Here is a 24,367-nt window from a genome sequence, read left to right as displayed (position 1 = left end):
TGCATCAACCGGTTAGATGAGTCAACCTCACACAGACCAAAAATGGGGTGGCCTAGAATATGGCTGAAATTGCCACGACCTGGCAAGCCAACATGGACTTCAGACAGAATGTAAAAAAATTATTTTTTCATTTATTATTATTACTTTCTTTTTTTAATGACTGGATGGTTCTATAGGATAACCAGGAACACTGTACAGCTACTGACAATATGCAATCAATTTACATTTTTTTTAACTATCTATCTCTGCATGACCGAGTAGTTTTTAGCCCCATATCGGATATTGGTGTGTCTGTGGCATTAGTACTTGTGTGCAATGAAAGCTTTGACAAGGCCTAATTATACATTAAACCAATACTAACTACTATGTAATATCAGTAATAAAAAGGACAACCTGATTTTTCTTGGCATCTTCCTAAATAGATGTCCAAGACTGCAAAAGTGCAACCATGTAAAACCTGGTCACACCATGACCTTCTTGCAGCAATTCGGCAGGCAGGAGACACTGGTACCAAGATTATGTTAGTTCTTCCAGAAAATCCAGAAGGCACAAACAAAAAGGGAAGAGCTCCAAGAGTCCAGAAGAATTTGATGAATCTTACCAGTGGTACTGAAAACTTGAAAAATTTCTTGTGTGTGACACCGGGATGCTGTGTCGTCAGATGGAGTCCTAGCGTTCAATAATTCATTTGGGAAAGGGATAAAGATCGCTAAAAAAAGGGCATGATTATGGAAGCAAAAGTTGTCAAGTATGTATTAGGCAAGGTTCACACCAACACAATGGCCTACACTGTTCATTATGTCAAGGTTTCCATTCATAATCCTCAAAAAACTGTATTATGATGGAAATCCAGATAGACCGTAAATAGAGCCATTAACTTGACCAAAAGTGATGGAGTCAACATGGACATAATATGTCCTCCATCCTGGCAGCATTCGTCTTTTCAAACATTCATGTCTTCCAGGATGGAGGCCGTCGGCTTCGTTCAAATGAATAGCTCTCCATTAGTTGCGATCACATATTTTTTGGGATTCTGATGGAAACTCCAACATAGAGCAGTGTCTAAGTGTGAAACTAGCCTTATATTGTTTTTACTAACGCTACTTCTACTTCCAGGTTTGTGATCATGACTCCGCTGGACTTTGACAACCCTTTTATCCCTTCCACGCTCTGAAAGTTGTGGACTTCACACCTGATATCTGGTTTAACGAATTTGTCCTGGTTTTTTCACCAAAGAGGTTATTCTACAGTATTGAGAAACCAATTAGACGAATGGCTGCCCAAGGAATACAAGGAGAACTTGGGAACTCCAGAAAGGGAGGTGCTCCTACAGTGTGACTCCTCACTACGGCTCCTAGAGAGTCCTGTTTGTATGACACCTCTTTGTGAAGTCCAAATTTCCTAATAGGGGAGGAGAAGACCGGCATCACTGCTGTGAAGGTGTACATGCTTGAAGAAAGGACCGCAGTCCTGACTCAATATGGGCATGAAACCTAGGCGTCGAAAAAGATGAAGAGTAGAAATTCTTCTTGCAATAAGTGAATTTTATTTTGATCCAGCAAGTGATACATATGGTCCAACACTTCGACCGACACCGATCTTTATCAAGGATATCTATATGAAGAGTCGGGATAGGATATGTGGATGCTGCAAAAAAAATGGCTCTTCTTATATATGTCCTTGATTCAGACTAGTGTTGGTCGAAACACTGGACTATATGTATCACTTGTCGAATCATAATAAAATTCAGTTATTACAGCAAGAATTTCTACTCTTTATATTTTTCGGTACTGAGGTTTCATGTCCACAAATTTGCAAATAGGCCATATTGACTGGAATAGTCGTTATGAGAAAACGTCTTCAACTTCACGACTCAACTTGGTACCAACTTACTTGCCACTGCCCAAAACCATTTTCACAATTTTATACTGTGTTTATCTAGTTTGCTTATTGTATATACCAAATTACCAATATTTTGGTATATTTAGGCAAAAAGCTAAATAATTATTCCTCATGCTACATATATATATATACTGTATACAGTAATAAAAGACGACAAGGTTGACAACAAGATCCTGTAGAAACATGTGGTAAATTCTCCTCATGCACCGATCTCTGGAAAGATGTGAACCGCCAGGTTTCCATACACAGCACAAGCAAAATAAAGGCTATTTAAGCAATGTGACGCGTTTACAGGTGGATTCTGGGCAGAGTAAGACTCCTTGTGCACATAGTATTAGGGTAAATCTCAATGTGATTTCATAGTTTGCCATCATGTCCTCTAAGGCCGCTTTCACACTTCAGGCTTTCGGTATCCGGCATGGTGCGGCGAAAAACCGGACGGCCGGATCCGGTGCGTGTTACGACCAGATCCGGCTGTATCATTGCTGCTGCATTGCGCCGGATGGCAATGCGGCGAGTCCGTTTTTTCCGGATCCAGAGAAAATAGCCGGTCCGGCGTCTGGAAAAAACGTTGCATGCAACGTTTTTTCCCAACGCCGGACCGGTTTTTCGCACTGCGCATGCCCGGAAACCTTCTCTGCCAGGAATATATCCGGCAGAAAGAAGGATCCGGTGTCTGCGTATGCGGCCGGATCCGGTAGTCCGGTTTTTCGCCGCCTCATGCCAGATACCGAAAGCCTGAAGTGTGAAAGCGGCCTAAGGCAACGTTCACACGTTGAGTATTTGATCAGTATTTTACCTCAGTATTTGTAAGACAAAACCAGGAGTGGATGAAAAATGCAGAAGTGGTGACGTGTTTCTATTATTTCCCGATTTTTCCAAACGTAGTTTTGGCTTACAAATACTGAGGTAAAATATTGACCTAATACTGAACGTGGTCTAAGTCGATATATTTGGAAGGTAGAAAACACAAACTGACTTCACTTAGCAGTACAAGGCAGCAGCTTACGCTGACATCGAGCAGCTGTGCCGGGTGGTTTGACAGTCAGCACAAAATGGCTGACCCAAGGGCCACCGACTGCACTGCCGAAGGCAAAGAAAAAGGTAACATGTGTTCAGTCACAATGACAACCAGGAAAAGCTGTGATCTAGGAGATGAAGCTCTATTTTCTGGGACTTCCCGAGTCTGTGCAGCAGACTACATACTAACTTGTGAGTGTAAATGTCACGGAAGCTTCTGCACAAGAGGAAAACCTCCCGAAAGAGGAGCTGTCAGACTAATCTGATTTGTTGAAATAAAGAAGTGAGTAAATCCTCCAAAAAATATGTAGATGTTTTGGACTTTAAGAAGGCATTGAACACTGACCCACACAGATGCCTAATGGATAAATGAAGGTCTATAAGTTTAGAAAGTGAAGTTTGTTATTTGACTGAATGGCTGCTACTCTGAATGGTCTCCGGTTATAAGTGGTGTACCCCAAGGTTCAGTGCTGGGCCCACTATTATTCAACTTATACATTAATGATATTGAAGACAGGATTAATAGTGATGCTTTTATCTTTGAAAATAACGCCAAACTATGTAGAATAGTGCGGTCTATGAAAAATGTCCTTAAGTTACAGGCTGACTTACAAACTGAGTGTTTGGCAGATGAGGTTCGAGGTGGAGAAATGTAAAAGTTATATAAAGTTATACACATGGGCACTAATAATATGTGGGCATCATATATTTCAGGGGCAGTAAAACTAGGAGAGTCACTTACAGAGAAGAGTCTGGGTGTACTTATAGATAAAAGATAAAATAACAGCACAATGTCAGAGGCTTCTAAAGCCAGCAGAACATTGTCATGTATTAAAAAGAGGCACGGACTCGCGAGACAGTGAAGTCATACTACCACTTTAAAAAGCGTTAGTGCGACCTCACCTGGAATATGCAGTTTAGATCTCGGCACCAGTTCAAGGAAAAGATGCCCTGAAGTTAGAAAAAGTGCAAAGCAGATGCATAAAACTGATAATAGGGATGAAAAATCTTAGTTATGAGGAAGAATAAAAAATAATAACATTTATTTATTTTTTGAGAAGAGACGTCTAAGGGGGGCATAACTTCAACATAATGTATTTTTCAGAGTATAACACATACCTTACCATAACTATAGAAAAGATTAAGTTGCACCCGGAACTGTTAAGAATAATAACTGTTATGAATGGGTCACCGAGGAAGATAGCAGGCCCAGGCTAAGCCACAGAAAACCAGAGAGGTTGGTTACTAAGCGGATTGCAGACCCCTGATCCTGTCCACACAACTAGCAGTAGCCATGGATCGTACCTACGATGATCCTAGATGCCTCGGCACAGCTGGAGAGCTAACTAAGCATAAAGCAAGAAAGGGGAATCTAAACTGCCCCGGAGCAGATCCCAAAGGAATAGATAGCCCCCAAACATATATTGTCGGTGAGACAAGATGAAAACACAAACGCAGGTAGGAAAATAGACTGAGCAAACGATGGGGTCCACACTGACTAGACAGGACAGGAAAGGAAAGACACTGTCTGCAATCACGCAAAAAAACCTGCAAAAGTCCAACACATCTGATGCACAAAAAACACTGAAGTCGCACGACTTCACCCACTATATCAGCACTCTGGTAATGTAAAGGTGTCCTTCATTGTTGGGCCCCTGTCCTGATATGACACCTCTCCTGGGCAGGAAGCCTACAATTTATGGTTCAGGAAGAAACCAGTTAGGCTATTTTCACACATCCGTTTTTTTAAATCCGGCACGATGCGGCGAAAACTGTGAAAACCGGATCCGGAATTGGATCCGTTTTTTTCACATAGGATGTAATGATCCCCGCATCGTGCCGGATGGACATGCGGCGCCTCCGGGTTTTGCCGGATACGGCAAACATGCGCCGTCCGGCGTCTGCAAAAAACGTTGGCTGCAACGTTTTTTTGCAGCGCCGGACCGGCTTTTTCAACAGCGCATGTCCGGGCACTGTGAGTTTTAACCCAAGTGCCCGGCGCGCATCTCTCTCTCTCTCCCTCTCTCTCTATACGCTCCATACCTTTCTTTGGCTGGCTCTCTCGTCCCCAGCTGTCTCTCTGGCAGCTCTCTCGTTCCCCGCTGTCTCTCTGGCTGCTCTCTCGTTCCCTGCTGTCTCTCTGGCTGCTCTCTCATCCCCCGCTCTCTCTCCGGCTGCTTTCTCGTCCCCCGCTCTCTCTCCGGCTGCTCTCTCGTCCCCCGCTCTCTCTCCGGCTGCTCTCTCGTCCCCCGCTCTCTCTCTGGCTGCTCTCTCGTCCCCCGATGCTGCGGCTCCTTTAAATGTCCTCCAAGCCGCATCTGGCGCCGCATGTACATCCGGTGTCACCGCTGCAGGCCTGATCCGGCGGCCCGGCTTTTCGCCGCACGCCGCCGGACCCCTGACACCGGCTGTGTGAAAGAGGCCTTACGGTAACTACTTAAAATCACCTGAGACTGATGGGAGCAGGAGTGCACATGTCAAAAAAGGCTTGCTTCAAATAGAAGAAAATGACCAACACATCCAAACTAGTGTGAACAGGTGCCAACTAAAAAAATATAACTATAGAAAAGATTAAGTTGCAACATGTTGGCTGGATGTGCTAGTCATTTTCTTCTAATTGGTAGCAAGCCTTTTTTGACATGTGCACTCCTACTCCCCACATCCTCAGCTGCAATTTTGGCAAAAAAAAATAAAAAACGCAATTGAAAACAGAACCATAGGATTAAATTGGAACGAATGCAATCCGATTTTTAATCGGATTGCATTCGTCTGATTTAATCGCAAGAGGGATCGATCCCTTAAAGGTGTTTTAATGTCAGCTAGATCTTACCTACCCTTTCAATTTTAGCACGGGAGAGGGATATCGGAGAAAATCGAGCAAAACTAAATTGCAGTGTTCAGTGTGGTCCAATTTTCAAGGACTCTTAGGCCGGGGTCACACTGGCGAGGAATACGGCCGAGTGAGAGGCGCTAAAAGCACGCATTAGACACAGACAAATTATTCTCTATGGGGTCACTCGCACCAGGCGTATATTTCTCATCCGTATTCTACGCTCTGTGCCAATCGCAGCATGCTGCGATTGTCAGCGTACTACGACCGTAGTACGCCAATGCAAGTCTATGGGTGCGCAAAAAATACGGATTACACACGGACCACACATGTGACTTGCGAGAAATACGCACCCGGTGTCTTTTAGCAAAGCCGGCAATTCAGTGCGCTATACAGTAAAATCACACTGACAGGTTTAATAAAGAAACGAAAGAATAGATATAGACACATAGAATACATATATATATATATATGCATTCTATGTGTCTATATCTATTCTTTGGTTTCTGTTAGAAACCCTGTCATAGGGCTCCATTATATGTCCATTTTGCAAGCCTGCGAGAAAATCTCGCCATACGGATGCTTACATGCGCAAAATACGCGACCACACCTTGATTACGGATGACATACGGAGCACTGTTTAGGGGCCATTCATCCGTATTACGCATGTAAAATACTGACCGTATTTTGCGTCGGTTAGTGTGACCCCGGCCTAAGAATGAAGAAGATGGAGATTTGTTTTAACTTCTCCACATCCGAAAAAAATCAGATCCTGCTCTGATCAAACTCTGATCAGGGTGGGCTTAGCATAATTGGACCGATTTGTTCAGATGAGAGAGAAAAAAATTGTGTGACCCTGGCCTTGTCGCGGCTAATGGGCACATATGCATTGGCCAGTTCATGCGCCCAGTAACTTCATTTTATACGTATAGTCTATATGGCAGCAATACAGTTTACATTTCACATATTCAGTGATTTTTGCTGTACGCGGTGGATGCTGCACTTTTTGATTTATAGATAATATTCATGTATGAACGTTTATGTGCCTTAATGGTGCAGCTAAGGGATTTTTTTGCCACAAGCAGTCAAGAATCTACAACGGCTAAATATAATTTTAATGTTTGGACATAAATCAGAAATGCTCCTTGCGAACAGTCTCTATGAACGTGACAAGTAGTCATTTTCTGTGTGTGTGCAGTGAAATGTCCTGGAAAATGTGAACATATCTGTAATTATTTTAGCCCAAATTACAGTTTTGCTGCTGTGGTTTTGGCTCAAAATTGTTTGTCAAATATAAAATAGTAATACAAAACCTAAATGCAAAAAAAAAATGACTCAAAACACCAACCATGAGTACAAGGCACAGCAGGGGGTCCTGAGACACAGGTGCCACTGTTATCACAGCAATTTACATAATTGTAGAGAGTTTTCTATAAGAAAAGAGATTGTCTTCTTTCACTCTTGTCAACTCTACTGGCAGACTCTCAGAAAACAGTGAGGATTCGGAGAGAAAAATTAGGAAAAAAGATCAGCATTGCCAACTCTTACAACTGTCAAACTTGTTCTTGCTGGACATCGGGACCAACCTTGACTTCCTTGGAAGCATCATGCATCAAAGTAAGATAGATTCAATCGGAGGGGGGGGGGGTTCCGTTAGACAGTTGTACAGGTGAACTGTTTGTGGAAACATTGTTCTTCCGTGGTCAGGCTTTGTGTCACGCTTACCGTCTCCGCCGGCTCCACGCTCACCGCCCCCGCCTCGTGCTCGGCTCCTGCTGCCGCCTCTCTGTCGGATCCCGCGTCGCCCGTGGCCTCCGGGAGCGCCCGCCGCCTCCGGCGTGCTCCCGCGGCGGGCGCGCGCTCGCCTGCACTCCTGTCCTCTGCCCCGCGCTCTGTCCGGCATTCTGCCCGGGGCGCATGCGTGCCTTGCGCTCCAGATCCCAGTACAGGCCAAGCCAGGCCTTCTCCCCGCCTTCCTGACCCGGAACTCCTGTTTCTATAAGAGGCAGCCTCTTCCTCCAGATCACCGCCTGATCGTCACTTGTCTCTCACTGTGACTCTGGCTCCAGCCTGCCTGCCTTTTCCTGCTGCTCCTTCCCTTTCCTCGTGCACCCTGTTTAACCTGGTCCTTGTGTTCCTCCCAGTGCCCGCCATCTCGTGTCCTTGTCCAGCCTGTGCCTGCGTCTGACCCGTGTCTTGCCGTTCCTGCCTTGCCTGCCTGTATCCTTCAGCCTCCGTTCCTGGCTTCCAGTCCTGCCGGTTCCGGTCCAGCTCATTCTTCTGCCTGCCCGCTGCATCTCCTGTTGTGCTCCTCCGTCCTCGGGTACCAGCTGCCGTGGTGAGTAGTTTCCCATGGGCCTGTCCCTAACGCTCCCTGTATAGGGGGTGGTCCACCTGGTCCGCTCGCCCAGGGGAGGTTCGCTTGCCGCGGTCCAGTGGGTTCACCCTTTGGAATCATCACAGAATGATCACGCCATGGACCCCGCTGGTACTTCTACCCCGACCCAAAAGGAACTTCTGTTCCTGCGGGAAAATCAAGCGAGGATCATGTCGTTCCTCAAGTCCATGGAGTCTCGTCTCTCGTCACTACAGGCCTCGGATCCAGGGAGTACCACCCAGATCGCTGGCCTCCAGCAGGAGCTTGCCCAGCAGCGCGACACTCAGGCTCATATCCTGAACTACATGGCCTCGGTGGACAACCGCTTGCTGGCCCTCCAGACCGCGGCCGCAGCCCCGGCACAGCCTGCGGTTCCGCTCCCTTCCCCTCGACTGGCTAAACCCCCGCGATATAGTGGCGACCCCAAGACGTGTAGAGGGTTTTTAAATCAATGCCAGCTACATTTTGAGTTGCTGCCACAACAGTACCCCACTGACCGTGCCAAGGTGGCCTTCATCGTGTCCCACTTAGAAGGAGAGGCTCTAGCTTGGATTAACCCCCTCTGGGAAAGAGACGATCCCGTGGTCACCCAACTCTCCTTTTTTCTAGACACCTTTCGTAAGGTGTTTGATGAACCCGGTCGCCTTGCCTCCGCTACCGAGGCACTGTTCAATCTTCATCAGGGCACGCTCTCAGTAGGTCAGTACGCCATTCGGTTTCGCACCCTGTCCTCAGAGTTGGGTTGGAACAATGAGGCCTTGGTGGGAGCCTTTTGGCGGGGTCTTTCAGGGCGGATCAAGGACGAGTTGGCGGGTCGGGATACCCCCACCTCCTTGGAGGATTTAATCTCTTTGGCCACCCGCATCGACCTCCGCTTTCAAGAACGTTCCCGAGAGCTCGCTAGGGACAGGAGACCTCTTCGCGCTCCTCCGGCTGCTCGGAGTCCACCTCGAGTCCGCTCAACTCCAGCTTCCATGCTCCCGCTACCGGAACCCATGCAAGTGGATAGCCTCAAACCGGTGGAGGAGCGTCGGAGAGAGAGGGTCGAACAGGGGCTCTGTTTCTACTGTGGGAGTGCGTCCCACTTTCTTCGTGCCTGCCCCACTCGTCCCGGAAACGCCTCCACCTAGGACAGGTAAGAGAGGTCTTCCTAGGTTATTTTGACTCCTCTCTACCCTTGACCCTATCTGTCCTTTTGCACCTGGATTCTAAACGTTTTTCTGAATGGGCCTATATAGATTCTGGGGCGGCCGGTAACTTCATTCAACTTGAGGCGGTTAAGAGACTAGGAATTCCTGTCAGATCCCTGGAGACCCCTCGGCAGATTGCTTCGGTCGACGGTCAACCCCTGCGGGAGTCCGTTACTCAGGTTACCGAAGAGGTGGAGCTTCAGGTCGGAGCCTTACACCGGGAGAAGATAGTATTCTACGTGCTGCCTTCTTTATCCCATGCCATCCTTCTAGGACTCCCCTGGCTAAGGACCCACGAGCCTATCCTGGATTGGCGCTCTGGTGACGTTCTGCGATGGGGTCAACTTTGTCAAGATAAGTGTTTACTCCCTGTACAGCCGCCGAAATTTCCACGTCCAATGTCTACCGAATTACCCTCCGCCTACTGGGCCTTTTTGGATGTCTTCGACAAGAAGGAAGCAGAGACCCTGCCCCCGCATCGTCCATATGACTGCCCCATCGATCTGCTCCCCGGTTCTACGCCGCCTCGTGGTCGGATCTACCCGCTGTCTCCCTCCGAGACCCAGGCCATGTCCGAATACGTTCAAGAAAACTTGGCCAAAGGCTTTATTCGTAAGTCTTCCTCATCTGCAGGCGCTGGGTTCTTTTTTGTCAAGAAGAAGGACGGGTCCCTGCGTCCCTGTATTGATTATAGAGGGCTCAACGATATCACCATCAAGAACAAATATCCTCTGCCCCTCATTCCGGAGCTATTTGACCGTCTACGGGGTGCACGGATCTTCACTAAATTAGATCTTCGAGGGGCCTACAATTTGGTCCGGATCCGCTCCGGTGATGAATGGAAGACCGCCTTCAACACTCGTGACGGCCATTATGAATACCTCGTTATGCCCTTCGGCCTATGCAATGCTCCCGCGGTGTTCCAAGAATTTGTCAACGACATTTTCCGAGATCTTCTTTACTCCTGCGTGGTGGTTTACTTGGACGACATTCTGGTGTTCTCTCCGGATTTGTCCACACACCGAAAAGACGTGCGTCAAGTTTTACTTCGTTTGAGAACACATCGTCTCTACGCCAAGCTGGAGAAATGCGCCTTCGAACAGTCGTCTCTGCTGTTCTTGGGTTACATCATTTCCGATTCTGGATTGCGCATGGATCCGGGAAACGTGTCTGCGGTACTCAACTGGCCGCGTCCTCAGGGAATTAAGGCTATCCAACGGTTCCTGGGATTCGCCAACTATTACCGGCAGTTTATTCCGCACTTTTCCTCTCTGACCGCTCCCATCTCTGCTTTGATCCGAAAGGGAGCCGATCCTCACCACTGGCCTCCTGAGGCCGAGAACGCCTTCCGAACCTTGAGGCAAGCCTTTGCCACAGCCCCGGTGCTACATCGTCCAGAGGCGAACAAACCATTCACCCTAGAGGTAGACGCTTCTGCCACCGGAGCCGGTGCGGTTCTCTCCCAGAGATCTCCTTCCTGTCGCTTGGTGTCCTGCGGCTTCTTCTCCAAGACATTCTCCCCTGCGGAGAGAAACTATACCATCGGGGACAGAGAGCTGCTTGCCATTAAGCTAGCCTTGGAAGAGTGGCGGTATCTTCTGGAGGGAGCGGTACACCCACTCCAGATCTACACCGACCACAAGAATCTAGCCTACATTCAATCAGCACAAAGGCTTAATCCCCGGCAGGCCCGATAGTCATTATTCTTTAACCGGTTCGATTTTGAGCTCCATTTCCGTCCGGGTGATAAGAATCTCAAAGCGGATGCCCTGTCTCGATCCTTTCTGGTCACCGACAACGAGGAGGAGCCTTCACACATTGTGGAGCCAAGCAAGCTCATCGTAGTCGCGCCTGTTAACCTGACTTCCTTGCCCCCCGGAAAGACTTTTGTCCAAGATGATGACAGGAGGCGAGTTCTACATTGGGGTCATGCTACCAAGTTAGCGGGTCATGCCGGCCTCAAGAAAACATTCTCCCTCATCTCTCGTTTTTATTGGTGGCCTTCTTTGTCTCAAGATGTCCGAAGTTTCATCCTCTCCTGCCCATCGTGTGCCAAGAACAAGGTCCCACGTCAGCCACCCTCCGGTTTTCTGCATCCACTTCCGGTTCCCTCGGCTCCGTGGCAGCATATCGCGATGGATTTTATTACGGATCTACCTCGTTCCTCAGGTCACACGGTCATTCTGGTGGTCGTGGACCGCTTCTCCAAGATGGCCCACTTCATCCCTCTGCCCGGTCTACCTTCCGCTCCTGACCTGGCGAGAATTTTTATATCTCATGTCTTCCGGATTCATGGCTTCCCCAAGCACATTGTCTCGGACAGAGGGGTTCAGTTTACCTCGCATTTCTGGAGGGCTCTATGCAAGCTGATGGAAGTAACGTTGAACTTTTCCTCCGCTTATCACCCTCAGTCCAACGGTCAAGCGGAACGCACGAACCAGATCCTCGTAGCATACCTACGACATTTTTCCAACGCCCATCAGAACAATTGGTCCAGCTTGCTCCCTTGGGCCGAATTCGCTTACAACAACCATACCAGCGAATCCTCCGCCAAGTTGCCTTTCTTTACGGTCTACGGTCAACATCCTGGTATACCTCTGCCGGTACTCCCGACCTCGGGTGTGCCGGCGGCCGATCTTCTGACCGAGGAGTTCTCCAGGGTCTGGCAGGAGACCAAAACCGCACTTAAGCGAGCACGAGACGGGTTCAAGAGGCACGCCGATAAGAAACGCCTGGATTCTCCGCTGTACCACCCTGGGGATAAAGTTTGGCTATCCTCAAAATTTGTTCGTCTCAAAATTCCCTCCTACAAACTAGGTCCCCGCTACATCGGTCCCTTTGAGGTTCTAGCCCGTATCAATGACGTTGCCTACAAGCTAAAACTCCCCGCTTCACTGCGGATTCCTAACTCATTTCACGTTTCCCTCTTAAAACCGGTCATACTCAACCAGTTTCATGCTTCTACTGGCAGCACTCCCGCGCCCGTGTCCGCACAGGATGTCTTTGAGGTTAAGGAAATTCTTGCTATGAAACGATCTAGAGGTAAAACTTTCTTTTTAATTGACTGGAAAGGTTTTGGCCCTGAGGAGAGATCCTGGGAACCCCGGGAGAACATTCAAGCCCCCCAGATTCTAGCTAAGTTTCTTTCCGGCCGTGGGAAGAGGGGCGTAAAAGGGGGGGTACTGTCACGCTTACCGTCTCCACCGGCTCCACGCTCACCGCCCCCGCCTTGTGCTCGGCTCCTGCTGCCGCCTCTCTGTCGGATCCCGCGTCGCCCGTGGCCTCCGGGAGCGCCCGCCGCCTCCGGCGTGCTCCCGCGGCGGGCGCGCGCTCGCCTGCACTCCTGTCCTCTGCCCCGCGCTCTGTCCTGGCGTTCTGCCCGGGGCGCATGCGCGCCTTGCGCTCCAGATCCCAGTACAGGCCAAGCCAGGCCTTCTCCCCGCCTTCCTGACCCTGCTGACCTGACCCGGAACTCCTGTCTCTATAAGAGGCAGCCTCTTCCTCCAGATCACCGCCTGATCGTCACTTGTCTCTCACTGTGACTCTGGCTCCAGCCTGCCTGCCTTTTCCTGCTGCTCCTTCCCTTTCCTCGTGCACCCTGTTTAACCTGGTCCTTGTGTTCCTCCCAGTGCCCGCCATCTCGTGTCCTTGTCCAGCCTGTGCCTGCGTCTGACCTGTGTCTTGCCGTTCCTGCCTTGCCTGCCTGTATCCTTCAGCCTCCGTTCCTGGCTTCCAGTCCTGCCGGTTCCGGTCCAGCTCATTCTTCTGCCTGCCCGCTGCATCTCCTGTTGTGCTCCTCCGTCCTCGGGTACCAGCTGCCGTGGTGAGTAGTTTCCCCTGGGCCTGTCCCTAACGCTCCCTGTATAGGGGGTGGTCCACCTGGTCCGCTCGCCCAGGGGAGGTTCGCTTGCCGCGGTCCAGTGGGTTCACCCTTGGGAATCATCACACTTTGCAGAAGTCCCTCCGCTTCTCAGATCTCAAATGTACCCTGGCCGTCAACCTCTATCCCCTATTCACGGATCTAGACTTAAAAATGGAACCCCTGGGTTGAACCCACGGAGTTGCTGTCTTCTAGAGAAATGATCTGCAGAGGAAAGTCAACTAGGCAGGTCAAATCCAGAGAGGGTTCAAGTACAACAAAAAATTAGGAAACGATGGATCGATTCAGCTGGCACAATATCATCTCTTCATCACATCACACAAATGTGCCAGCTATGACAAATCAAACACCTCGCTGAAGCCACCAAAAGGTAAGAGATTTGCAGGACTACCATCTAGCCGCCAGGACCACTGACGGAGTCCCAGGAATCAAACCGCTCATCTCTCCAGGATGATGGAATCAAAGCCAATATCATCAGGAAAACGAAATGTTAAGTCACTCGAAGATCAGCAATGGGAGTCAAACAAGCCGGGTAAAAGTAGCTGGCATTAACAGGAGACATAAAATCAGGATAAGGCCTCATTCAGATGTCCGTTTTTAAATTACATGTACTATGTGTGGTTCTCACAGATAAAACAAGCGGTGCTGTTCACAAGCACCACGGGACTGTGTCTGCAAAAAAATCATGGAGACATGTCTATTTTGGATCCAAGAAACAGATCATTAACACCTATACAGTCTATGGGCCAGTGAAAATCACAGAGCGCACACGGATGCCACTTGTCATTGAAATAAGTAGGAGAAGCTTTGCAATTTTTTTGCATTTTTTGCATATGAGAAAATCACTAATGGTAAAAACTAACATACCGAAAATTGGTTCAGTTTTTTGCGTACGAGAAAAATCTCTGACGTCTGAATGAGGTCTAAGGAAACACATTACTAGAAACTCCTATTAGACTGCTAAAAGTTTAAATAGGGTGTGGTTCTGTCCCATAGGGTACAGCAGAGAGCTAACTACAGAGGAGGACTAGCTGGTCCGCAGAAACCCATAATCCCCGGCTGTGGAGTTCCACAAGTCTTAGCCACACTAATAAAATTGGCTGCGCCGCGTCTTGCATCGCCCAGTGATGCTAGCATTGGAGGTCTCTCTATTGTCCGCGTTGTTCATCTGGCAGCAGACAGAGGCAGCTGGAGCAGGACCAGATAAGGATGTAACGTCAGTCTAATAATGCAGCAGATTTATCTGAGTGGTTCAGGCTGTTTCATAAATTTGGTTCATCCTTAGACTATGTAGTGTAAGATTACCCCACCTTAACTGTTGGCTTCATTTGCACTAATAATTTTTGTGAAAGGTGTCACAATTTCGACCACAGGCCATTTCATGGCAAGTCATGCCTTTTTCTGCTGGGCTGTACACCTTCGCTAAGTTGTGAAAGGTAATTATCTTTCATTGTCAAAAACCTGTTTCCTTTCCCAGACCAGCAGGTTTCTGCTCCCATATTTGCATCAGGGTAGTTGAAGTCCCCCAATAATAATGACTTCTGCCTGATTTGTTGCCTCACCTATTTGCTTTAGGAAGATATGTTCTGCCACCTCCAATATATCTGAACACTTAACAAACCCCTTTCAGTAGTTTATTATTCTTTCACCCTTCCATTATCTCAACCTACAATCACTCTACATTTTCATTAGCCTCACATATATTATCACGTAGGATGGGTGTTAGGGGCGATTTTACATATAAGCAGACCCCTCTCCCTCTCTTGTTTGTACAGTGATAGCTCTTGTCCAGCCATGTCTCCATTATCCACACCAGATCATAATTTTCTTCCAACAATATTAATTCTAATTCTGGCATTAGGGCACATGGCCTTCATGTATTTCTCTGTATCTCTATTCCTGCCTTGCCACGCCAAACTTCATCACTTTTGACCAGGTCACTATCTACACTGTCTTCCCCAGTTTTACAGTAATTGCCCTCCCCTCAGCCACCACCTTCCACCTTCTAGCCATTCTTTCCCCAGCATAGCAGCCTCTTCCCCATTCCGATGCAGCCCATCCCTATCGTAGAACCTGTAGCCAACAAAGAAGTTGGCCCAGTTGTACAGGAACCCAAAACCCTCCTTCCCACACCAATTCCTGAGCCACTTATTCACATTCCTAATTTCCTGTTGCCTCTCTGGCAATGGAAATGGCACAGGCAGTATTTCAGAAAATACTACCTTTGGGGTCTTTGCTTTACGCTTACAGCCTAATTCCATGAAATTATCTTTAAGGACCTGCTACCTACCTATAACTTTGTCATTGGTGCCGACATTAACCATGACCGCTGGGTCCTACCCAGCCTCTCTCAGTAATCTGTCAATCTGATCAGCAATTTGTCCGAACTAAAGCGTCAGGAAGATAACACACCGTTTGGTGATCCTAGCCTTTGTGTCCTGTCTGTTGTGTCCCGAATAATAAAATCCCCCACTATCAAAATCTGTCTGGCGAGCCCTGTGCTCCTTTTACCCCCTTACTAGAGCAGACACTCTCCTGGCTTTCAGAGGACGTGTCTTGTTACAGCAGTGCTACCCTGTACTGACACCCTACTCATTTGTGAACTTAGCAAACTTGTTGGGGTGTGGTAGATCAGGACTGGTCTCCCTACACTCTCCCTGCCTTCTGTCACTCAGCTGGCTGCCTCACTGTCCTATAGCTCCATGCTACGATCCTTCTTCACATTTACCCCAGCGATCACCTGGGCTTCCAAATGTACAATATGTACACATCTCGCACAGCAGACTGCACCCTCAAACGTCTACTCAAAGATTGCATACAAGATGCATACTGGATGGCATTTTCAATGATGAAGCTTATATTACTAATGGGGACATCACAAGGAATAAAAAAGTAGACAAGTAAATACAAACAGTGAATTAGTACGAATTATTCCTAAACTCCCTGAATCCAACGTCACTGAATGACAAGTCACACAATTAAGCCAAATCACACTTAGGAACAAATCACTCGAAATCCCGTTCACTCGCTATATCAGATGCTTCAAATACCGCTGCTTTTCCATCAGGTGCAATAAAACCCGCAATTCACTGCAATGTCAGCAAAGTTCTTAATTTTTTTTTTAGTGAACAGAGGGAGACGTGAGTTATCATCACTCCATTCCACTTCCATGGGACTGACGGAATGGCTATGTCCACGAGTTATCATCACTCCATTCCACTTCCATGGGACTGACGGAATGGCTATGTCCACGAGTCTCGTGTAAGTGAAAGCAGTAACGCGTGTAAGTGAAAGCAGTAACGGTCACACATGCAATGACTGCTCCACTGACACATGGGACTTGGAGACCCTCATTCTTGGGATCTCTGGGAGTCTCAGTCTGTGTACATTTAGTTGCAAAACTACTTTACCTTCCAGAACAGTTCCATATGATATGAACCTTTTCATGACTGCGGAGTATGGGTCCATAGATGACGGGGGGTGATAACATTGATAACATGCACAATCACAGCGGCGCTCCCAAGGGTTCACTGACAACGTTCAGCCCATACATGAGCATTCGCAGATAATACAGTCACTCATTGCCTAGTACTGGCTGTCCAAGTTGGATTCATAGGGATCAATTAGAAGCTGCTTATTATGCTCGTCTTAGTGTTGTTCACATCCTGGATCAAAGATTGCTCTCATTAAAATGCTGGCTTGCCACACTCCACAGCCGAAAAACAGGAACTTGAGCGAATTAGGCCGAGACACCAGCGTAATTAGTCAGCAGAAGCGGCTGTCTGACACTTGGTGTTCAGGGAATTCCTTTTCTTCTTTGCATGTAAAATGTTTATCACTTTTTTTTTTTTACTGTTTTTCTTGTTCCTTTTCTTCCTAATTTTAATAAATGTAATCTCAGTAATGGCTCTCCAGGTGTAAGTGCTGGGGCAGGAGTTCTGTGACTATTTTTATGCTCTGTGGCACCACACACCGCTGTGCTTAATGCATTATGTAAGAGTCATTACTTCAGCTTACTTACCCAATGCAGTGGCCCAATGCAGACCTTGGCAGCGAGAAGCAGAACGGTCGGGTCTGTGGGACGCATCTTAGAGCACTCTTTCAGTACTGAAACAGCGTAGGCAAACTGCGGGAGCAAAGGAGAACGCTTAGAAAACAAAATCTGGGAGACGAAATGGTATTAGAGCATCTGTTACCGGTTTATGAGCTACAAGCAATGATATATAGGAATATGTTCAGATAAATAATCAAACTGGAATAATAATTTAACACTCTGGGGTGAATTATTCACTAAAGAGCTTGACCACTCATAGTCAATGGTGACTTACTAATCTGTCAGACGAATGTTAGTAAGAAGTAGAAGACAGACATAAAAGGGTAATAGACAAAAAGTGGGTGGCTCAACCTCCAATTTATATGACAAAGAAGATGCCCATTCCACTTAATCAGACCACACCGCTCCCAAATTCATCAAAGTGTGAAGGAATAGCACACCAAACAGCAAAGTGAAGTCTGCCAACGTTTCTGGTGATGCACCCTTCATCAGGCTCCGGGATAGGATTTGTATCCTATCTACATCCACTGCTCTTTGTATCACTGGGTCTATTCTCCCATGAGTAATACTAGTTTCCACACACTCTCTCTGGATCCCCAGCCAGCCCAACAATCCTTTGATATATAGGTACAAGTGGATATATGCTTTTTCATACACACGCATTTCCTATCCTCAGCCTGACGAAGGGTGCGTCACTTTAAACGTTGCTAGACTTCACTTTGCAATGTAAATTTTTGGATACGAGGGAAGCAAAGCAAACAGCATTCAAATACGTTTTGTGCCTATTTTTGGAATGCTACACCTCCATACACTATTTATTTGCAGACATGAAAAGTTTGAATGCAGAGCCTGACTACACAAGGTCTGTACTGTTGTCTGTTACCACAGAGACGCATAGGTCTACATCGGAGCTGTATACTCAAAATGGTTACAAAAAGACTTTCTGCAAAGCTTCTTCATTTATTATTCAAAAATTACAGAATTCCTAAAGAAATAGTTTGCACGGATGGACAGTATAAACTGTATATGTTTGATTTTTTTCTTTTTTCAGAAAAACTGTCATTTAAAAAAAAGTTTGACTTGTTACAGATATATGTCAGATGTTTGATTAGTGGGGCTCTGGGCAATGCAATTCCCACTGATCACCAGAACAATGGTGAAGAAGCACTCCGGCACGTGCCACACTCCTCTATAGTGCCTGTCTTCAATTTTGGGCTGAGTACGTCTCCTTCAGCATTAGGAACGGCTGCTTATATAGACGTCACTGTGCCTGTGTAAGCAAACTAGGGGACGTTTCAGTTGCAGGAATACCACTGCCCCTTTATAATGCTCAGCTCTACTTCCAATTAAACACACATGTATGGAAAATTTGGGTTTATGACAATTTTTTCAAATGTACTGACTGATACTTATTTTTTTTATGCCCTGATTAAAAAAAAAAAAAACACTTACCGTATATACTCGTGTATAAGTCGACCAGTGTATAAGCCGACCCCCTAATTTTGCCACAAAAAAATGGGAAAACTTAGTGACTCGTGTATAAGCCGAGGGTGAAATCCATAGACTATGTCCCTATATGCTGCTCCATAGTATATGTCCCCATATGCTGCTCCATAGTTTATGCCCCCATATGCTGCTCCATAGAATATGCCCCCATATGCTGCTCCATAGAATATGCCCCCATATGCTGCTCCATAGTTTATGCCCCCATATGCTGCCCCATAGAATATGCCCCCATATACTGCTCCATAGACTATGCCCCCATATACTGCTTCATAGACTATGCCCCCATATGCTGCCCCATAGAATATGCCCCCATATGCTGCCCCATAGAATATGCCCCATATGCTGCTCCATAGAATATGCCCCCATATACTGCTCCATAGACTATGCCCCCATATACTGCTCCATAGACTATGCCCCCATATGCTGCCCCATAGAATATGCCCCCATATGCTGCCCCATAGAATATGCCCCATATGCTGCTCCATAGAATATGCCCCCATATACTGCTCCATAGACTATGCCCCCATATACTGCTCCATAGAATATGCCCCTCATATGCTGCCCCATAGACTATGCCCCCATATACTGCTCCATAGACTATGCCCCCATATGCTGCCCCATAGAATATGCCCCCATATGCTGCCCCATAGAATATGCCCCATATGCTGGTCCATAGAATATGCCCCCATATACTGCTCCATAGACTATGCCCCCATATGCTGCCCCATAGAATATGCCCCATATGCTGCTCCATAGAATATGCCCCTCATATGCTGCCCCATAGACTATGCCCCCATATACTGCTCCACAGACTATGCCCCATTTGCTGCCCCATAGAATATGCCCCATATGCTGCCCCATAGAATATGCCCCCATATGCTGCTGCTGCAAAAAAAAAGCCATACTCACCTCTCCTGGGTCCATCGCCGCTGTCTGCCGCTTCTTGTGTCAGTGACTGTTCAGCCAGCAGAGGGGCGGCGGGTACTAATCACATCACCGCGCCCCCTGCTGCCTAAACGTCACTGACACAGGATGCAGCAGAGACAGCGGTGAGCAGCGATGGACCAGGGGACAGGTAAACATCGCAATACTCACCCATCCTGCCGCGGTCTCTGCAGCCTCGCTCGCTTCTCCACTGTCTCCCTTCCCTTCTTGTCTTCAGTGGTCACGTGGTACCGCTCATTACCACTCATAAATATGCTCATATTCATGAGTGGTAATGAGCGGCACCACGTGACCGCTGAAGACAGGAAGGGAGACAGTGGAGAAGCGAGCGAGGCTGCAGACACCGCGGCTGGACAGGTATGATCTCTGACACCCCCGCTCCCCCTCCGACCCCCAGGTATGTGACCCGTGTATAAGCCGAGAGGGGGACTTTCAGCCCAAAAAAATGGGCTGAAAATCTCGGCTTATACACGGGTATATACAGTATTTTTAACCACCGTATGGATTTTGCACAAAATACGCTTGAAATTACGTACAAGCGAGATGAACATGAAAAATCTTTATTGCAGCTAAAAATATACACTATTATATATTAAAAATTATTGAACATTCATTCTGAAACTTTATTGGAAATTAATTCTTGCGCCTTTTCCTTTTCTTCAAATCTTCTCTTGATACCTTTTCTCTTATAGAAGGCCTGCGGATCTTCTGTGTGAAGCATCCAGCAGTAGTCCCCCATCATGTTCACGTTCCATCTACCTTAGTATCGTTGTTCCATCTCTTTGATATCCTGATGAAATCTTTCTCGCTCTTTGCTAAAAGCAATGAAGTTTTTAGGAAAGTAGTCCAAATGGGAATGTGCAAAATGTAACTTCAAATTCATCAGACAACCCAAGGCTTTGAAACATTTCAGAATGTTCTACATGATGGACTTAAATATTAGATCTTTGTTGTTACCTGGAAATTTCTTCATCACTTCTTTGAAAGAATCCCAAGCCCTTTTCTCAATAGCTTTCATTTTTGTTTTGAACACGTCGTCCTTCATGAATTTCCAAATATCCGTACCCACAATAATGGGTACTACTTCCAAATCTGCATCCCAGCTTCTATCACTAACCACCTCTCTCGGCCTCTCACAGCTCTCAACCTCTGCAACACACAAAGACGGTAACACCCTTGACCTGGTCTTTGTCCGGCTTTGCTCAATCTCCTACCTAAATAACTCACCGCTTCCCCTCTCTGACCACAACATTCTCTCCTTCACGCTCCAAATCCTCGCTCACCCCAGCACACTCCTACCTATCACACATTCAGAAATCTACAAGCCATTAACCTTCAGACACTTTCAGACTCCCTACAATCTTCCCTGTCCCCAATCTCCTCTTTTTCCTGTCCTGATCTGGCTGTTCATCACTACAACAACACTCTTACAACCACCCTTGACCAGGTACCGCCCCTCACCCTCAGAACATCCAAACACAGAATAAAACAGCCCTGGCTCACATCGCAAACTCAATTTTTCCAAAGATGCTCTAGGAGTGCTGAACGCCGATGGAGAAAAACCCGCACACCAGAAGACTTCATCCAATTCAAATTTATGCTAAGAACCTACAACTCTGCCCTTCACCTCGCCAAACAGACCTACTTCATCACTCTGATCTCCTCACTAGCCAACAACCCCAAGAAACTTTTTGACACCTTTCAATCCCTCCTCAGACCAAAAGCACAAGCTCCTATCTCAGACATTTGTGCAAATGACCTGGCCTCTCATTTTATAGAGAAAATAGATCATATCCGTCAGGAAATCTGCTCCCAACCACCAAATGCTGTGACTCCCATCCCTACCTGCATTTCCCCTGGCTCACTTTCCACATTTGATCCCATCACAGAAGAAGAAGTCTCCAGACTCCTCTCTTCTTCTCGCCCAACTACATGCACTACCGACCCCATTCCCTCACAACTCCTCCAGTCTCTCTCTCCAGTCATCATAACTCACCTAACTACAATCTTTAATCTCTCCCTCTCCTCAGGCATTTTCTTATCCTCCTTCAAACACTCTATCATTACTCCATTATTAAAGAAACCTGCTCTCGACCCATCCTGCACAAACAACTACAGACCAGTCTCCAATCTCCCCTTCATCTCTAAACTCTTGGAGCGCCTAGTCTACTGCCGCCTTACCCGTTACCTCTCCACTCACTCCCTCCTAGACCCTTCCCAGTCTGTCTTCCGACCCCTACATTCGACTGAAACTGCACTCAAAGTGACCAATGACCTTCTGACAGCAAAATGTAACGGTGAACACTCTCTGCTCATTCTTCTCGACCTTTCTGCAGCTTTCGACACTGTTGACCACCGTGTCCTACTCCATAGGCTCCAGTCACTAGGCATTAAGGACATCGCTCTCTCCTGGCTCTCTTCCTATCTCTCTGACCGCTCCTTCAGTGTTTTGTTCGCTGGCTCCATGTCATCTCTTCCTCTCGCGGTTGGGGTACCTCAGGGCTCAGTCCTTGGCCCCCTTCTCTTCTCTCTCTACATGGCCCCAATTGGACAGACCATCAGCAGATTTGGCTTTCAGTACCATCTTTATGCTGATGATACACAACTATATATGTCATCCCCTGACCTTACCCCCGCTGTACTACAGAACGCCAGTGACTGTCTGTCCGCAGTCTCCAACGTCATGTCCGCTTGTGGTGCTAATAAAAATATGGATATCTTATAGCCTACATATTGTAATATATTGTTTATACGCTTTGATATAGTGTGGTCATTAGACCAAGGATGGAAAGTATTGCAAATATGAAATATGGTTGTTTGAATCCAAACACTATATTGCAATATACTATGGTGTAATATCATTAATGCTGAACTTTGACACTGAGCCACAAAGCGTTTGCTCTGTGTCAATACCGTAAGACAAGGAATTGTTCTGTGGTCTTTGAAGCTCTGTGTTTCAAAGATTCATTATCCTGATTTGTACACAAGTGACCACTGTGATATTTGCATTGACAAACAGTGATAGATACTGAATACTTTAACTTGGGGGGTGGTTGATGGGAATTCTACAAGGAGCTTTCCAACTAATTCTGTGTGGTGTATTCTTACAATAGGAATAACAACTGTATAGATAATGAATATTTATGCTGCTTGAACAAGGAAGTCTTGTGCTCAATAATAGTATGATGCTCGATTGACAAGAGAGACCAAAATGTTATGGTCTCATGTAGCAATATTGGGTCATGCATGACATCAATAATCGAGGACCGATTGTGATACATATCTTGACATGTATGAGTGTGTGTCTGAGTTACGATAGGTATCCAGTTTTCAGAAAAGGTGATTATGGAAGTCATGCTGCCCATCTTAGAGCATTATGCTATGAGCATGAAGAGTTAACTTTGTAACAAGCAACATATGTTGAACTTTGAACAGTGATAGACAACTTTGACAAGTTGACCAGAAGCAAACAGAGCCTGGGTTATAATCAGTAGCAAAACATTGTGCTATTGTTAAGAGACATGCTAATGGCAAACGAATCTCTGGTTGGCGCAAACAAACTAAGATTGTAGTAGTCTATAACAAACAGACCTTGAAGTCTTGTGCTGTTGTCAAGACAACAATGTACTGTGCAGATTCAAGATTCTGATGCAGACTAAACATACTGCACAGTTGTAATGTGGGAGTGTTGTGTATAAAAAGGTGGACCCTATGTCAGTGAGGAGAGGGGACATTTCCAGGAAGGGACATTTCCAGACGCTATCGTGGGTGCACGGTTTCTGTGATGACAAGACCAGAGTATTTTCCTTCTCACTGACACTGTGGGGTCCCTCCAGTAGAGAAGTGATGCTACAATGCTTGGTAATGTATAGTATGGATACTTATTTCTCTATGTACTATAATTCATAATAATTGTATGATTCACATGAAAGTAATTAACAAGACAGGGTAATATTATATCTGCCATTCCATTAATTTGTTGTATTATAATCATTGTATAATAAATTTGTGTTACATCCAAGTAGTAGCCTTCTTTAAAGCCGTATCCGAACCTTATTGCTGAGCAGTTGGCAATACACCGCTCTCTATCTGAAACTTAACCTCTGAAAAACTGAACTTCTTCTGCTCCCGCCATCTACTTAGCTCCCTAAATCTGACATTTCCCTCTCCGTGGGTGGCACCATAATAACACCCCGGCAGCAGGCATGCTGTTTGGGTGTTATGTTTGACACCAACCTCTCCTTCACATCCCATACACAATGTCTTGCCGGCTCTTGCCACCTACACCTAAAGAACATCTCCAGAATTCGCCCTTTTCTCACCATGGAAACAACAAAAACCCTCACTGTCGCATTGATCCACTCCTGCCTGGACTACTGCAATGCTCTATTAATTGGCCTCCCCTCTACTCGACTTTCCCCTCTCCAGTCCATACTTAATGCAGCAGCCAGGGTCATCTACTTGGCTAATCGGTACTCGGACGCGTCCGCTCTTCGCCGGTCCTTAAATTGGCTGCCCATTCATTACAGTGTCCAATTCAAAGTACTTGTTCTCACCCACAAAGTTCTCCACAGTGCGGCACCCCCCTACATCTCCTCCCTCATTTCTCTCTATCGGCCAAGCCGACCGCTGTGCTCTGCAAAAGACTTTCGACTAACCTCTG

At 46.8% G+C, this 24,367-nt stretch overlaps 1 protein-coding gene across 1 annotated transcript in view; it reads right to left on the bottom strand.

Annotated features, from left to right (window-relative positions):
• The window catches only part of TTC7A (tetratricopeptide repeat domain 7A), a 421,036-nt gene that overhangs the window by 245,618 nt on the left and 151,051 nt on the right, over positions 1–24,367 (bottom strand). The window contains exon 11 of the mRNA XM_073554004.1: positions 17,221–17,325. Coding sequence (XP_073410105.1) covers positions 17,221–17,325 — 105 coding nt within the window. The remainder of the gene's footprint in view (positions 1–17,220; positions 17,326–24,367) is intronic.

This window comes from Dendrobates tinctorius, unplaced genomic scaffold (assembly GCF_039654945.1).
Source record: "Dendrobates tinctorius isolate UK_male_01 unplaced genomic scaffold, ASM3965494v1 ptg000205l, whole genome shotgun sequence".
NCBI classification, from domain to species: Eukaryota; Metazoa; Chordata; class Amphibia; order Anura; family Dendrobatidae; genus Dendrobates; species Dendrobates tinctorius.
This window is presented reverse-complemented; position numbering and strand designations above follow the sequence as displayed.